Source organism: Drosophila persimilis, unplaced genomic scaffold (assembly GCF_003286085.1).
Source record: "Drosophila persimilis strain 14011-0111.01,24,50 unplaced genomic scaffold, DperRS2 tig00000124-arrow-pilon, whole genome shotgun sequence".
Taxonomy (NCBI): Eukaryota; Metazoa; Arthropoda; class Insecta; order Diptera; family Drosophilidae; genus Drosophila; species Drosophila persimilis.
In genome coordinates this window covers 4,808,019-4,824,949 of record NW_020825294.1, presented here as the reverse complement: position 1 = coordinate 4,824,949, position 16,931 = coordinate 4,808,019, and the positions used below count along the sequence as shown (strand labels likewise).

The 16,931-nt window shown below is 41.0% G+C and overlaps 2 protein-coding genes across 5 annotated transcripts in view; one reads left to right on the top strand and one right to left on the bottom strand.

Moving 5' to 3' along the window:
- Positions 1–857: 857 nt before the first annotated feature.
- The window catches only part of LOC6593454 (protein madd-4), a 67,776-nt gene continuing 51,702 nt past the window's right edge, over positions 858–16,931 (top strand). For all 3 annotated transcript variants that reach the window (XM_002018700.2, XM_026988039.1, XM_026988037.1), the window contains exons 1-3: positions 858–924; positions 1,746–2,536; positions 13,896–13,987. In XM_002018700.2, coding sequence (XP_002018736.2) covers positions 13,919–13,987 — 69 coding nt within the window. In that variant the 5' untranslated portion in view covers positions 858–924; positions 1,746–2,536; positions 13,896–13,918. The remainder of the gene's footprint in view (positions 925–1,745; positions 2,537–13,895; positions 13,988–16,931) is intronic.
- On the bottom strand, positions 9,090–10,927 carry LOC6593453. 2 transcript variants are annotated; one of them, XM_026988041.1, is made up of 3 exons: positions 10,688–10,927; positions 10,316–10,640; positions 9,090–10,265 (listed from the first exon to the last, which is right to left on the bottom strand). In XM_026988041.1, the coding sequence occupies exons 2-3, from the start codon at positions 10,613–10,615 to the stop codon at positions 9,168–9,170; spliced, it is 1,398 nt and encodes a 465-aa protein (XP_026843842.1). In that variant the 5' UTR covers positions 10,616–10,640; positions 10,688–10,927; the 3' UTR covers positions 9,090–9,167. The 2 variants fall into 2 exon arrangements, with proteins under 2 accessions (XP_026843842.1, XP_002018735.1); XM_002018699.2 differs by having other exon boundaries at positions 10,316–10,626.

The window sequence follows — 16,931 nt, the reverse complement described above, 5'->3', positions numbered from 1 at the left end:
ATCGTTAGCAACAAGCTGGGCAGCATAGCTGCTGTGCTGGGGCAGTACTTAGAACTTGTTGCTGGAAATAATGTTGGCCAAAATGTTGGTAAGAATGTTGTGTTACATATGTTGCCGTTACGTTGACCTTCAGATTTGAATTTCTCGGTAGTCTTTTATAAATTCAAAACAGAATGAACAAATATTGAGTCCATAAAGAATCCATCCTTTTCGGGATATAAAAATAAAAACACAGGAAACAAAAGTTACAAATAATACATAAAAAAATGCCGCTAGGAGGGGCTGTTGTGGCGCACTCTATGGTGAAAAAACGGGTTGGTTAGTCAACATTCCCGTCAGGTGTCGCGACGGCATTTTACATCTGCACATTAGCCTTGCAACAGAATATCTAGCAACAAAACTTCTTGTAAACAAAACTTCTGGTAAGTTTTTAATTTTTAGAATTTATATTAATTCTCCGTAATCTTTAATTCATTTCTCAGAATTTCTGCCACCAGTTTCTGTGGGCAATAAAATTTGTTGCTATGTTGATAGCAGCATGATGATAAACATTACATTACCCCTCCATAAGATGCATGCCGAGAAACACATTCTTTTCAACAAATGTTGAGCAACACTCACCACGCTTTCACCTCAAGGAGGGGAAATCATAAGAGTCGGAATTCTCACTCAAAATTCACACTCAAGCCCTGCAACATTTGCTGCTGTCAACATTGAATCGCGCATGTGATACGAACGAAGGCCGCCTTCCGCCGATGGATTTCCACTTTTCAAAAAAAAATCGACTTTCAACGCGAACGGTTCGTGCTGACGGTAAGAGAGTGAAAGCCCCAAGCCCAAACAGAGGCCCCAAGCACTGAGCCCTTGCTTAGAACTTGATGCCGCATGTCGCATGCCACATGCCGCATTCATTCCAATTTGCGTGTGAGTGTCGTGTCGGTGTGTGCTGCAAGTGAAAGTGCAACAAAATGCAACAATAATAAATATATTTAACATAAAAAATAATTACTTAAAAATTCAACAATTCAGAAAATTTTTAAAAATTAGTGAACAAAAACGGAAAAAGAAAACAAAAATTTGAGATCAAATTAAAAGATTTCCAATCGTGATTATGTGGAAAAACTTGAGAATAAAATAAAAAATCTATTTAGAAAAATATTACAAAAAATTGGATATTAATTAAGGTTCAAAAAAGCTTGAAAATATTTGAGGATAAAAAAAAAAAACAAAAAAAAACTGGCTCCCCCGGATACAAAAATAACATTTAAAAAACCATTTGAAAGAAATCTGGGTGTCCCCCCTCCTCCAAAGGATAAAGAAAATCTTTTATTTTAGGAATGATTTAGGGATTTCGAATAAATTTCTTTCGCAACATCTATGGATATGATGGCACCCGCTTTGATATTCTGTGGTTCTCATAGAACCTTCAATATCTTTGATCCTTTGATCTAGAAGAACATAAACAATCTTCAGTGTCTCTATTTTCATTCGATATTCGCTGTTTATTCTTTATATCTCTCGATATTGCTTGGAATTTAGAAGAAAATTTGTTTCCTTTGATTTTTGAATCGAGTATTTTTGAATAATTACCAAAATAAATGGATCTTCAGGTTTAAAAAGCTGCGAAAGTTCTAGAATTATTTTATTTTCCTAGAAATTAGAAAGAACATAAATAGGTATTGCTTTAAATCACTTAATAATATAATTCCCAAACCCAAAACCCAACAAATGTTTCAACCGTTTAGCATTTAAACACAAAAGAGGTTACAAAACATTGAAAGCCATTGAAAAAACGAATTGAAGAGCCGGAAAAAAGCCAGAAACTTCCGTGTTCCTTTGATCTTAGACCGAAAAAGAGAAGAGGCAATAAAAACAAATAATTATAAGGAATACATCGCAAGGAACGGGCCACCGCCATTGAAAGGATCCCTGGCTCCCAAGGAGCAGCAAAGGAATAACTTTTGTCGCGTTTTCGGGTTTTTCCTATTAGAAAATCCCTTTTACGCGCTCCAGCATCCAACAAAAACAAAAACAAAACAAAGAAAAGCCCGGAAAAACCCAACAAAGAAAAAAGAAGGAAGTGAAGGGAATTCTGCACGTCTTGAAAGTTTTTTGTGTTCCGTGTCCTCCCGTATCCTCCAAACAAAGTAAAAGTTGCAGGCGAAAGTTGTTGTGCAACGTGTGGCAAGTGCAGCAGCAGCGGCGGCGGCGGCGGCGGCAGCAGCGGGCAACTTTAATTCGATTTTAGTGTAACAATCAGTGCAAGAAATAAAACAACCAAAGCCTGGCTCACCTGTGTTTGTGTGTGGCACGCAGCGTTCGTGCTCATTCGTGCCACAGAGTGTCAGAGGCAGAGTCGGAGTCGGAGTGTGCGTGTGCCGTTGTGCCGGTGTGTCTTGGTGTGCAGCACGAGAACTGTTAAAGTGGATTAGCAGCAGCGGCAGCGGCAACAACGGTTCTTTCTTGCCACACAGCTCTTCTTTCTGGATTCCTATGGGCGAGAGCGTGGCATCAAATCTTTCATCCACCGACTGGGGTATGTCGCTTATTACATTTACATTACATCTGACATTACATTAGGGGTACTCTATAGGGGTACCCTTGGCTTAATTGTAATTAATTGTATGTTAAAAGGGGGTTTCGGGACATTTGGAACCCAGAAGATATTAAGAAAAGCAGCGCGATAAAATTGACCAGGAAAAGGCCTTAAAAAATATTTATTTTCAGTTTATTTTCCTTTAAAAATAAATATAGCAGAGGAAAAGGAAAATATTTGTACAAATTGTAGGAAATATTCGCAGATATTCGGTAAATATTAAAAGCAAACATTATAAGGGACACTTCAGGGGATAGGTAATGGCAGATAGTATGGATCCCCATAAGGTTGATGAACCTGTGGCCTATAGTCTTTAGGTTTACTCCATTTTCCAACAAGAATAAAGATATAATGCCTTCATTTGCCAATTCTGAGTAACAGATGTTCTAGATACCCTCAACTCTATCCCCATATATCCTACTCTCCTTCTAGAACAACCCTTTAATCCCCAAGACTCATAAAAAACCACCTTAAACCCACAACCGAAACACCTTTTAGTCGCCCCCCCCCCCCCCCCCCCCCCCCCCCCCCCCCCATAGCTCTAGCAAGCTCTTTTGTGAACGTCTGGAGCGAAACCCCACGTTTTTGGGGCCCAGAACAGAAACTGTGAATAGTTTTGTGTGTTTTGTGAACTTTAAGCCTGGCAAATGTTACATTACACACATTCTGGGGGAAAGGACAATGAACAGGCAGAGGCAAAAGGATCATCGTGTGCAGGACTTGAAGAAGGCAGACACACAGACAGACGGCCACCCACCCACATAGACGAAGGCGACAATTGCTGACATTCTCCACATTTTCTGCATTTCCTTTCGTGTCGCCCCCTCCCTCCCCTCCACCCACAAGAGGGGGTGGGTGGGGTCTTGTCTGTCTCGGTCGACTCTTTTCAACTGTCGTTGACTTTTTGCATACTTTCTAGCATTTTATTTGCTTTATTTTATTTCATTTCATTCAACAAAAACACACATTTTTCAATGCTTTATAATTTACTTAAAAAGTGCCCGCCCGGTCTTCCGTCCTCCGTCTTCCGTCTCTCTTCCTGCCATAATTCCCATTGTGTGTTGGAACATTTTTAGGCTTTATGAAAAGAGCTCTCGACAGTATCTGTGTGTCTGGCTGTGTGTCTGTCTGTGTGCCTTTTAGATTAGCTTCACTTATTAGGTGCCGCCCTCCCCCTCCTACAGCTCAGTCTGGATTTAGATTGGGACCCAAGCCTCTCTGCCATATGAACGATTATATTTATGACAACTTTATTGGGGCCAGGCAGATTCTGGGGCACTCTTTACTGCCCGAAAATGGTTTCACTCCTTTCGCACAGGTAAAACCATAAAGAAAAACTTTACAGAGTGTCATATTTATGGGGTTCTTTAAGGTTTCCTCTGCTTAAGGTTGTCTTGATTTATAGTTCCATTTGATGTCGGTATAAAGTGATATTTTGATATTTCTAGGAGGCCCTGGTTTTATTTTTCCTTGAGTTCCGCTTTGGAATAAGTGCTTTTAGTGGGTGATATTGGGATAGGTGCGAGTTTTATGGGGGATTATTTCTTTGGAACTGAGGAATAGGTGATATTTTCAATTTTTCATCTAAAAAGGGATGATATTTAGGGCCTAAAAGAGTTGTTTTACGACTACTTTATCTACGAAAGAAAACCATTTGGAGAGCCTTACCTTACGGTGATATTCAGAGCCCTAAAGAGTCGTTTTTATTTGAAATTGAATGTATATGTGGTTATAGTTGTAGATTCTACATAAGAACAGGATAATTGCTACGTTATCTACAGAAGAAAGTCATTTTGAGAGCCTTAACTTTGGAAGAACCGACCCTAAGAAAGGGGATAGAGTTCCTAGAGAGACTGAGATCTTATAGCTTCTACAGGAATCCTCCTCCTCCCACAGGAATCCTCCTTCTCCTACACGAATTCCCCTCCATCTACAGGGAAATCTTCCATCTCCTCCTCTTCGGAAATCTCCTCCCATCTCCCATCTGCGGCATCCTATCAACATAAGTATAATCTCAATTTTCTTTCAAAATCTTATTAAAAATAAACTCCTTTATATCTTTATTTTTGTTGAAACGCTCCAACCCGCAGACCCCCCGCCCATAAGCCAATTATCGTCTTATAAAGTATTTCCGCCGAAACTCTCTGGAAACCGAAAGGCAAAGAGCTTTAAATGCGCTTTAGCTGGGAATTTCGGGTTCTTATATTTGTGTGGGGGATGGATTTTCTAGGGGATTCCAATTTAAAGCCAGAAAGAGGGTGCAAGAGGGAGGAAGGATGTGCTACCCGCTGAAAAGAGGGATGCGGTTAATGCAACTGCTTAATGGCAAAAAACCAAAAACTTCCATACCAAAAACTCCAACTCCCGGCAAGGCAGTAAATTATGAAACTGCATGGAGTCCCGTGCCCCTGCCCCTGTCCCTGCCCCGTGCCCCTGCCCCGTGCCTCATCCATGAAGTTAAACACTTGAAATCTGCCACGAAATCAAAGAGCAGACTCTCGCAGACCGCCAGACATGCGAACCACCGTCTTTCGAGTGGAGTGGAGTGGAGTGCCTCCCAGAGGAGCGATGACGACGACGACGACGACCACGACGATGAAGTTTTGTGCAAGTTTTGTTTGGAATAGTGGCAGAAGTGGCAGTAGGGGCACGGGGCACGGGCCCTGACACACATATTCTTTGGTGAAAATTAAAAATAAAATAAAGAACGTCGTGGGTAACATCTTCACCTGAAAATGGAACTTTACCTTTTGGCCCTGGCTCTCCTGGCATTCCTAGATTTTATTTCACTGCAGGACGAGGCCTGAATGGACTTGGAAGCTCCCCTCCTCGCCCCTAGCTCCTGATGGGACTCCTTTCCCTTCCTTTCCCTTCCTTTGGACTACAAATAAATCTTTGAATGGCTTTAACATGTTTTCAAGTTTCGTGTGCGCGTTCGGTCGTCTCCTCCTGCTCTGCCTTGATTTATACATGGTAAATAATTTATTGGTCGGAGCGGAGGAAATTCCTTTCCTGCTTTTCCTCAATACGGAATGGTTTTCATTCCGTGTGCGGCGGACACTGCGGCTAGACCGAATTTTAAGTGCCTCATAGATTTTTCTATGGGTTTTTCTTTCGTCTTGGAATGTGCCGCTGATTAAATATTTTTAGGGGAAATAAATTCTTTATTTTCGAGTGAAAATTTGTCGCGCAGTTTAGGCGGCAAAAGAATTGATTTGTCTGGTTATTTGGGGATTGAGATTGAATGGGAAATGAAGGAGTAGTATAGTACATTTTTCTGTATTAATAGAGGCATCAAATATGATTATTACGGGATGGTTATTGGAGGTCTTTGGGGGTTTAAGTGTTTTCAAGATCAAGCAAATTTTAGAGGCCTGGCAGTGCCATCATTTTGTAAGATATGAGGGTAGTGTCCTCTATAGAGTGATTATAATATTTTTATTATTTAATATTTATTTTAATATTAATATTTATAGATTGACTATATTTATTTTATTTATAATATTTACATTATTTAATATTTTTTTTTTTTATATTATTTGTGCGTTAGAATAGTTCTTGGATTTGCATTTGATTCATTATAGTTTTAATTTATTTTTTTCTATTTTATTTTATTATTTAATTTATATTGGTTTTTATTTATTTATTTTTATATATGAATCTTTTTTTATATATTTTTATTTTGAAATATTTTAATTATAATTTTTTTTTGGATTTCCTTTTCGAAGATGATAAAATAAATTTGTGTACAATTTTCCTCCATTTTTACTCTTTATTTTCTTAGAGTCTTTCCTTCATCTATTGGCATATATTTTTCCCACAAATTTCTCCGAGTGTAGTATGCCAAAATACTTGAATGAAATTCATTGAAATCGAAACGGCATCAGAGTTCAAGGAGAGGACGCAGGCGGGCAGGCAGGCAGGCAGGCTACAGGCAATGCTTCGATTACTTCTTCCTTTCTCACCTTCTCCCCTGTCCGCTATCCCCTTCCTGTAATCCCCTTCTCAATCATACTGCCACTTGCCCTCGCCCTCCCCCCTCTTGTTGATTTCGTGGCCCCCTCTTTGGGGGCCTGCCTCCCCGCGCTCATCTTGATTCCGTTTGACATGAGCGACGAGACGTTCGACGGAACTGTCGGCACTATTTGAAACTTATTGCTCGCTCGCCTGTCAACGGCAACATCGTCAAGTCGAGAAGGTGAATGGAGGACCAGAGCCCCAAAGGAGCAGGGTTGCAGGGAGGGGGGCGGGGGCAGGCTGGAGCTGTGTGCAGGAGAAAGAAAGGTGAAACAGCACCCCCCCCCGGGATGGGGGCATTTTCTGGTATTTTTCTTATATTTAGATGACTGCAAATTCGATTCAACGATGACTGCTGCAGGGGCCAACAAGTTTCCCCCAAAACCAATTTGCTCTTCCCCTTCCCCTTCCCCTCACTTCCCCTGGTATATTTCGAAATTCTGATAATAAATAGATGTATTCCAATGATGGGGGGAGGGGGAGGAGGGTACGGTGCCATGGGCTACCTGTGCGTGGGCTTCAATCAAGCGTTGCGCTCCCTCCAAAGAGAGATCGGAGTCGGAGTCGGAGTCGCAATTGAAGTTGTCGTCGCACCTTCTGCTCTGAGCCGTCACTAATGACGGGGCAAACATAATTGCCACGCCCCACTGCTATTGCATTGCCCAAAAAAAAATACGAGGAACAAAACCCCAAGCGAAAGCCAAACAAAGGGCAGGCCGCCCTTTCTGACAGTCCGCGTACGCGAGGTATTGAAATGTTAATGAGGAGACAGACAGAGCGAGAGAGAGAGAGAGAGCGAGAGAGAGAGAGAGCGACAAAGGGTGGATTGAATAGTTCGGGGTGATATATGGACATTTCTTTGGTTAGCAACAAAATAAAATCAATTTCTAAATACTTTTTTCCTATATTATTTACTAAATTTATTGGAATTTAACTAATTAAACCCCCTTAAACACATACAGTGCCGGACTTTAGTGTTTAGTGTTGCACTGCTGTTTTAAGAGATTTTTAAAAGAACAAAAATAGTTTTTGATAAATTAATTAATCTTCTATAAGATCGGCTAATTTTCTATAAATGTGACTTTGGTGCATTATTTTTAATAATTTTTTAAACGCAAAATGGTCTTAAATTTGGCTTACAAAAAAAGGTGTCACGCTGTTCTTCTAATTTCGTCGATCTGGGCACGTTTTTTTTAAAGAATTTTCACTATTAAAATTTAGCAAAATAATATTTTTAATACCAAGTTTTCTTTTATTAGTATTATAATTTTTGACAGCAGTTCTTCCACATGGAATAAAAATAATGGGAGAGATTTGAATATTTAAAACAAAAATCACAGAAAAATTAAGCAATAAGTGTATTTTTTAAGCTTTAAATAGTCCAAGAAATTGTTAATTAAATTCAATTATTTAAATAGAAAAATATAAATAATTTTAAAATAGAATTTAAAGAAAATTGTACAATTTTAAGGAGCAATAAAAGAAATGTTCTTTCAGTTAGAGGCATTCGAAGTGGGAGCCTAAAGAGGTAGAGAAATATGGCTAAAAGTTGAGCAATCAAATGGATCAATAGCAATAAATATTTCGAGAAAACATGGCCCTAAAGTCTCTCAAATTTAAAGCTCCCTTTTGAGACTTCCTTTTCTCCCTCGATTGGTTTGTAAAAATTAGAAATTTATTATAAAAATGTATAAATTGATTATTTAAATTTATATAATTTAGAAATTTATAAAAATAGACTAAATTATGCCTGAAAACCTATTAAAATATTCTTGATAGAATTCCTGCCAATGGAAAATGGAAAACTCCTTAAACCCCTCTCGTAACACATTTCATAAGCCTCCAAATATTTTCAGCTACCGAGTTTTTCCAAAAATAACCACAACAAAAAGAGTCAAATCGTTAGGTTTTCAAGGGGTTGGTGGTGGGGGGGTGGGAGTTGGGGGCAAGGGCTCTTACCGTGTGTTACCAAGTCGGTAACGAGGCTGATTAGCCTGTTGGCCTGTTAACTGGGCAAATTTCCACCCATTCTTCTCGTGTTGGGAATTTGTCTGGCGGCATTATTGCCTGTCCATTCGTGGATGCCGTGGATGCTGTAACCGACTGTAACCGACTGACGGATTGTTGATGGCTCTGATGACGGCTGTTGATGGCCCCCCCTCCCCTACCCTGTTGACTGATAATGATATATGGCCATTGAAATGTCAAAATTAATAAGCCTTGATGGTCGTTTAATGAGCCGCCGTCGATTGCCTTTGCGTCATCAATTGAAAAACCCGCTTTGCCTCTCATGTGCGGCTGTCTGTCGGTCCGTCTGTTTTTCTGGCTGGGTGGTTCTCTGGTTCTGCTGGATTTGATGAGCTGTAGGAAAATCCGACTAGACAGGGCGGGACTGGACTGCTTCGTTAAGGATTTACTGAGGAAATTGCTTAAATTCCAAAGAATCATCTGGCAGATCGCCAATTAAAGACTCGAATTGCTCGCTTCGGTTAATTTTATTGCCTGAAATTTGAAATACACTTGAAAATCTGCCTATTGGTGTTCAGGGTATGGTTTATATTTCATAGGGACCCTTGGCTGAAAGCCGTTGCTTCTTTCGCAGCTTCTTGAAGGCCGCCAGCTGCTCCAGACTATCCGAATGCAGACTTGGTTGGGGCTGTATGTTGCATCTGGATTTTTGCGCATAGAAGGCCATATCATTGTCGCGCACTTCGCCGAACAAACGGCTCAAGAAGCTGGACTTCATGGGTGGCTGCCGCAGGGACTCCGAACTGGTGTTCGAGCAGGCCGGAGTGAGGCACGGAGTTGGTGGGGCCTTGGCTTGCTTTCGCTTCACGGAGCTCCGGGTGGAGCGATGGCGCATGAGCACGCCCAAGCGTTTGATGAAGCTACTGGCGGAGCTGCCCAGCGCGCTGTCGATGTCCTCCTTGAGTGTGGCGGGTTTCGCAGGTTTCGCGGGTTTGATGGCCTCTTTGTGGTGTTTCTTGGCAGAGCACTTTTCTTCCTTGGAAGAGTGCCTTTCTTCCTTGGAAGAGTGTCTTTTTTCCTTGGAAGAGCCCCTTTCTTCCTTGGAAGAGTCCCTTTCTTCCTTGGAAGAGTGCCTTTCTTCCTTGGAAGAGTCCCTTTCTTCCTTGGAAGAGCCCCTTTCCTCCTTGGAAAAGTGCCTTTGAGCCCTCTTTAGATCTTTCCTTTGCTCCTTCTTAGAAGCTTTTCTTGAATGGTTCTCTGAATCGATTACTTCCTCCTCATTCTCGGAATCGATCTTTGACCCATTCTGTGACCCATTCTCCGAATCGATTCTGTGGAACTTTTTTGCAGCAATCTTGTGCTCCTTCTTTGAAGCGAGGTTTTGCTCCATTTCTGAATCGTTTTGGGATACTTCTTCCTGCTGCTGTCTTCTCTGAATCTCTTTTAGCTTGGGCGCTGGACAGATGCTGCATGCCGCATAGCGTTGAGCCTCCAACAGGGCGCTGCCATCCGACTCGAAGCTGTCGAGGCTGCCACACCAACCGCAGGCGGTCTCCGGAAGCGGCACATTGCACTGCTGGTAGGTCCTGCCACCGGCAGGAGATCGCTTGCGATCCTGGGGCACGCATCTTGTGCTGGTGGTGGGTCTGCAGCAACTCCCCGTGCTGTTTTCCGATCCTGTGGACTAAAGATCGGAGGTTGAGGGGCGAAGGGCGGACAAGATCCTTTACGCACCTGAATGGATGGTGTGTTTGAGGGGCAACTACAGTCCTGTGGCAGCATGGCACTGGGTGGCATCTGCATGCCGTAGCAGTAGCCGTAGTTCTGGCACGACGGCGGCTGGCACATGTACCAGGGCTGGACGTACACGTTGGGCCCGAGGGGGGGCTGCGGCTGCAGCATCTGGGCGATGTAGAACTGCTGCAGCTGCTGCGCGTCCATGTAGGGATACGAGACGGGCAGGGACATGGGCGGACACGCCGGCTGCTGTGGCTGCTGTTGCCGGGGCTGTGCGGGGGCCCGACACGAAGCCATTGCCTCAAGATCTGGGGGAAACCCACTAGGAAACATCACTGTTTTGCACCCCTAGAATATCCCTTTTCTTACCTTATCTCAAGGATCGCTTACGCTAGATTATATAAGTAAGCAACTGGTTCTCCTGCGTTGTGTCCACGGGGGAGTTCCCATTTGTTATTTCATTGTTGATCGCCTCAACGACAGTTTTGGGCCAGCGAAAATTCATTGGTCTATTGGTTGGGCTCTTGGTTTTTGAGGGAAGCAAAAGTGTGTGTTCTGTGCTCTGAAAAAGTGTGAGTGTTTTGCCGAAAAGTGCCGAGTACAATGCGAGTAGAGTAGTGTTTTGTTTTACAGTTTTTCAAAGGCCACCCTCGGTTGGTTTGCTTTTCCCCTCCCCCGCACCATCCAGGGTGTGGCAGGGGAAAGGGTTTAATAAATGTTTATAGAATTGAGCATTGGAAGCCTTGTTATACCCTTTTGAATAATAAAAATAATAATTCTAATACAATTTAAAAATACAAAAAAAATACTTATATATATATGTATGTATGTATATCTCTAATTTTTGGTGGTTGGTGGTTGGAGGCATGCCCATCACACGATTTAAGATTACTTTTCCTTACTCCAACGTACCAAAATAGGAGGGGGAGCCGCCTTGCCGCATGGAACCGATCATCGATCGTTGCCCAATGGCCCCAAAACAGAATTCCCTTGCCACAACAAGCACATGTGTATGAGCCCACTCCCCCTGTGCCTCCGCCCCTCCCTGCCTCCGTTCCCCTGTGCCTCCCTGCCACCGTTCCCCTGTGCCTCCCTGCCTCCCCATTCCCGTTTCTTTTCTCTGGAGGCAAACACAATCTGTGCATAGAAATGAATTTCACTTTGTGGTGCAGCAGTCCCCTTCCCTACCCCCCTTTTTGGGGTGGAAACATAGGGGCACAATACACCTGCCACCCATTGTATGTGCTGTGCTGTGCCCCTTCATGCCTCATGCCTTCTGTCTGCTAATTAAAAGTTCAATGCGCAACATTTTCCCAACAAAGAACAACAACGACAACGACAGCGACAACGACAACAAGGGGCATTGACAATGACAACGTCAGAGAATGGAGGGGGACAAAAAGGTAAAGGTGCTGGAGGGGGGTTTTCGGATGGGCAGGGGGTGCTACGAAAAAAAGAGCATAGTTAATTTATTTTTTCAAGTATTCCCTTTTATTTCCCTTTCCTTATTTTGTTGTTATTTTTGTGGGCAGGGGGGGAGGGGGGAGGGGGACGCTTTTCGGTTTTCTTTGTGTAGCAAATCGAGTTTTTAATTTTTTAATTAATTGCACAACGAAATATGCAAATTGGAACGGGAATAAAACAACCGGAAATCGGGTTGAAAAGAGATTTTGGGAAGGAAACCAAGGATTATGCCATGAGAAAGAGATTTTAGAGATGGTTTGAGGTGGAATAAACTGAGATTTCTATGGAATTAAAAGACCAAATGGAAGGAGAAATAAATGTGGAAGTCATTTAAAGGAAATAAATGCTGTAGAACCCTAGATCATAACCAGAAGAAAGATAAATGGGCTCTGATACCAGCCATTGGAGGAAGTTCGTGATGAAAAATGATTTCCAAGTTAATTTTCCTTAAAACTAGTCATAAATTTGACTGTTCTTCTGCCCATATATTCAGCGATCATCTCGTACTCATAATGTACTTCCTTTTTGGATAGTTTTTCCTCAAGAATTACCACTATTTCCAGCCCATTTCCCTTTGAAACCCCCGGAAAATAACAACAGATGTTCTGTACATTTCTTGTTTTAATATTTATTCAAGAGAAATCTCTTTTCACCGACTTGTTGTTCATACATATTTCAAGCAAATAAAACTCTAATTAACCGCACACCTCACACGTCACACGCCACACCCCACACTCCCTCCACACCCCCCTCAACTCTTACTGGAAAATCTAATTACATTACGCAACAAACCGAAAAATGTGTCCTGAAATGGAGAGGCCAGAGACCAGAGACCAGAGCCCAGAAACCGCACATAAAAACCACATAAAATCACCTGCGTGAACGCCCACGTGCCACAGGAGCGGTGTATGTGCCACAAGGGGCACGAAACGATTTTAATTTATGACCTGTGCTTGTGATTTTTGATGGAATATTTCAGGGGGGAAAACCACCTCATCGTTGACAACTGTCTGCCGACAGAAGGGGGCGGGTTCCCATCTATAATTACCAGGGGAATGTGCCCCCACCCCACCCCACCCGAACTTCATACTCGATTAATATCCATGGCTCCTACAGGGAGGGGGTTTTTTCTGTTGCTTTCATTGGAATAATATGTGCCCCAATTTGTGGGGCGACCTCTGGGTGTGCCTCGTGTTTCCAGGGCAAACTTTTGATTGCTCCCCGGCGTGTATTTAAATTGATTTTAGCTGAGAATGGAACCTGGAGAACTTTAAAGCAATTATTTAATCGGTTTTGGGTTTTATTTTTAGAGCCGAAACTCACAAATTTTGTTTTCATTTTTGGGAAAGTATTTGAGGGCAAAAGGGATCTAGGGGGGGGGTTTTTTTTCCTGCAAATTAATATTCATTTCCCTAATAGACCTTGTTGGACATGTATTTTTTGACTTTTGAGATTTTTTAATGCATTTAAAATGTCCATAAATTTCAATTAAATTTTGAAGCCAAGAAACAGGGAATTCCTTTTACCAGACAAGGAAATATCCAAAAAAAAGGTAACATTATTTTCCCCAGAAAACAAAGCCAGGAAGAAAGCCCTGAAGAAAGTAAATGCGTTTGCCTTTTGCCAAATGTAAATACAATTTGTAAAATTTTCCTTTTCCTTTCTGGGTTCGCTCCTGCTGGCCCCGTTTTCGGAAAATGAATAATGTCGTTTGTACTTAATTTGAATGACAAATGTCCCAATGCCATAAACGTATTTATTACGTTTCGTTGGGGCTTGGGCTTCCGGGGGGGTGCATCTTCTTGCTGGTCTCCTGTCTCCAAAGCCTGTCCGCTCATATATCTCCCCCATCCTTATCCTTGGGGGCTGCCATCAGCTGGCATTTTGCTTCATTAATCGTTCAACGCTCCGCTCTGTTGTGTTTTTCCTTAATTATGTGAAAGGGGTGCCCCACTCTCCCCTCTGGGGTCGCCAAGGCGTGAAATATTCGCTTCTTCCACTTGTTAAGTATGGTACATTAATTTCAATTTGTTTGTCTGGCTGTTTCTTTAATAAATCTGATTATTAATTAATATATTTGCACGTTTCGTTTCGTTTCGTTTCTCGTTTGCAGCATAAAATCATGATTACGAGAAAATGCAGATAAAAATGTCGACGAACACCAATTGGAAGTCTCAGCAAAGTCTCTGGGCAGCTTTGTTTGTGGTGAGTAAATCAAAGATACAATAGTATAAGGGTTTTACAAAGGAGATCTATAAATGTGGCTTAAGCCGTTGGGTAGACGAATTTCCACAGGAATTTAAAGTCGATTAACAGCCAAAATTCCTATGAGAAAGTGGCCAAAAAAATGTAACTTCTTTATCTTATTTAATCAATAAATGTGCCATCCAAAATCGAAAACTTTCGATATATATCGATTATATTATAAAAAAAAATATACGCCATCAACTTCGATAAATAAATTTATTTTTTGATCGATTTACTTCGATATTATATTTTTTCTTCCGACAAAGATAGAAGTTTTCGATAATAAATCGATTGTTTCGATAAAAATCGATTAATTCCATAAAAAATAAATTCTTTCTATAAGAATATAAAGATTTATTTCAGGTTCACGACTACAAAGTTTTCCAACCACTTCTAGTGGTCTCCTAGAAGTCTTTTATTCTTTAGAAATATGCCTTCAATTTTCTTAGAAATATGCCTAGAAATAACTTCAAAATTCCGCAGAATTCCGCCATTTTTAGCGGTCTCCTAGCAGTCTTTTACTCCCCAGAAATATACCTTAAATTTCTTAGAAATATACCTAAAAATATCTTCAAAATTAGGCCACTTTTAGAGGTCTCTTAGAAGTCTTTTATTCCCTAGAAGTATGCCTTCAATTTCTTAAAAAGTCTTCAAAATTCCGCCACACCTTCTCGTTGAAATCAAACAAAATCAACTCTTAAATGCATGACATAATCATAAAATCCTCTGGGCCACAAAATTTGCGACAATTATGAACCTCAGGCTGTGGCCGTCCCACGCCGATCCCCCATGCCCCCCCACGCACCATTTCACACCCTTTCAAATGAGGGGACAAATTTCATAAATTTTAAAGCAGCAGTAGCCGCCGCCGCCTCCACGCGTTTCCCTTTTGGAAAATGTAATAAAGAATCAAATTACCAATCATTTTTTGTTAAACACTAAACCCTTTTGCCCAGAGTTGGAGAGAGTCCCGGACAGAGGACGGAAGGAGATCCGTTTCCTTGTCCTTGACAGCAACACGTGCCGCTGTGTGATTGCGGATACTTTTCGAACCGTTTTGGCGTGGAGTGGGGGGAGCCAATGGAGCAAAAACAAGCGAAGAGAGCGAAGGAAAGGAAAACCATTTGTAATTCAACCGATTCGATGGTCAAAAGCAGAGTCATTGGCTTTCTGGCCATAAAGGATTACTCTTTCGCTGTGTGGGTGGGTGTGGGTGTGGGTGTGTGTGTGTGGGTGGAACTTAAGTCTTCATGTGGGGGTGAGGAGGCGTGTCCTTAACTTGTTACTGTGTGCACATTACCATAATGTGTTTTATCTCTGGATCTGTGGATCCGCTCTTAGAAATCACTTAAGCGGCTCCGTACTTTACCCGCCCCAAAAATCCCGGAGAGTATCCTCCCCCTGACCCCTGTGTGTGTGTGTGTGTGTGTGACCTTTAGTTGTTTGGCCCTGGGACTCCTCCTGCTGGTCGTCCTGGCATTTCTTTGCTTGCCTTGCGTGAAATTGCAAAATCAATCAATTCGATTACGTATACGCAATATTTATAAATATTTTATGCTAAGCTTTTGTTCGCATTCTTTCTCTTCTCTATCTATCTCTTGTTCTCTTATGTAAATTGCGATTGTTTGGCCATGTGCCCTCCCCCTTGGGGCTCGCTGTGTATTTGTATTTGTTGCCATGCGGGCGCTTTCCTCCCCACTTCGAGCTGGTTCTGATATGTAAATAATGCACAGGTACATGGGTTTGATGGGAGGGCTACCACTCCCCCCCTCCACCACACAGGTACAGTTACGACTGGTGTGTACATACATATGTGTGTGTGTGTATCTACTGTTCGACCGAAATGTTTGATGAGGTTAATGGCCACTTAATATGGATAGTCGTTTGATAAGGGACCGACGACTGCCTTTTGCGAAACAGTACCATCGACAGGGCAGTGTCTGTCGGAATCAATTATTTGCCGACAGCTATTGCGTTTATTGGAAATCAAGATAGTTTTTGGGCTGGAAGTAAGGGTTGATTTACAAGTAAATCGATAGAAAATGATCAAAATTCGGTAATCAATGATAAATAGTTAAAAGGAAAAAATAGAATAAATAATAACAACTAATATAACTGTTGATACATTTACAGTAATTTTCGATAATTTCGATAATGATTGATAAGTGAAAAATAAAAAAATAAGCCACTTAAATGCAAATAAAGAATTGCATTCAATTATATTATATTTACGCCTTTTAAATATTTAACATAAATCGATAATATTTATTCGATTAGTTTTCAATAATTATGTGAGCAATTATCGATAGTTTTCGATAATATTGATATGAATAAAAGATACAGGATCTATCTTTCAAATAAACAATTCATATATTTCGATAATTAATCGATATAATTCGGAAAAAATCGACATATATATTTAATAATTAAATGGGTTAATATAACTTCCGATACATGTGTTTACACTCTTTAAATATAAATCGATCATTTTCTGTTCGATTAGTTTTCGATATTTATGTGAGAAATTGTCGATAGCTTTTAATGATCTTGATATAAATAAACGATAAAGCTTCTAACATTCAAATAAAGAGTTCACATATTTCGATAGCAATTCGATATAATTCAAACAAATTAATAACTATGTATTTAAAGAATTTTCAATAATTTTCAATAATTTCGATAATGATTGATAAGTGCAAAAATACAAATGGAATCAGATAAAGCAAATAATTTTGATCAGATTAAAGTACTTAAATAAAACACAGAAAAAATGTGGAAATAAATCATTGCTTATCATTGAATATTTATCCCTAATTTATTCCAAGCAAGCAGCTTAATATCAGTGACTTTTACAGCCATAAGGCCAAGGCTTAAAGCAACTGCCACAATTGTCGATAAAAAT

Coding starts and splice junctions, on each gene's coding strand:
- LOC6593453 (XM_026988041.1), bottom strand. CDS start 10,615: ATGGCTTCGTGTCGGGCCCCCGCACAGCCCCGGCAACAGCAGCCACAG. Junction 10,266..10,315: donor CAAACACACCATCCATTCAG/GTGCGTAAAGGA, acceptor TCCGATCTTTAG/TCCACAGGATCGGAAAACAG.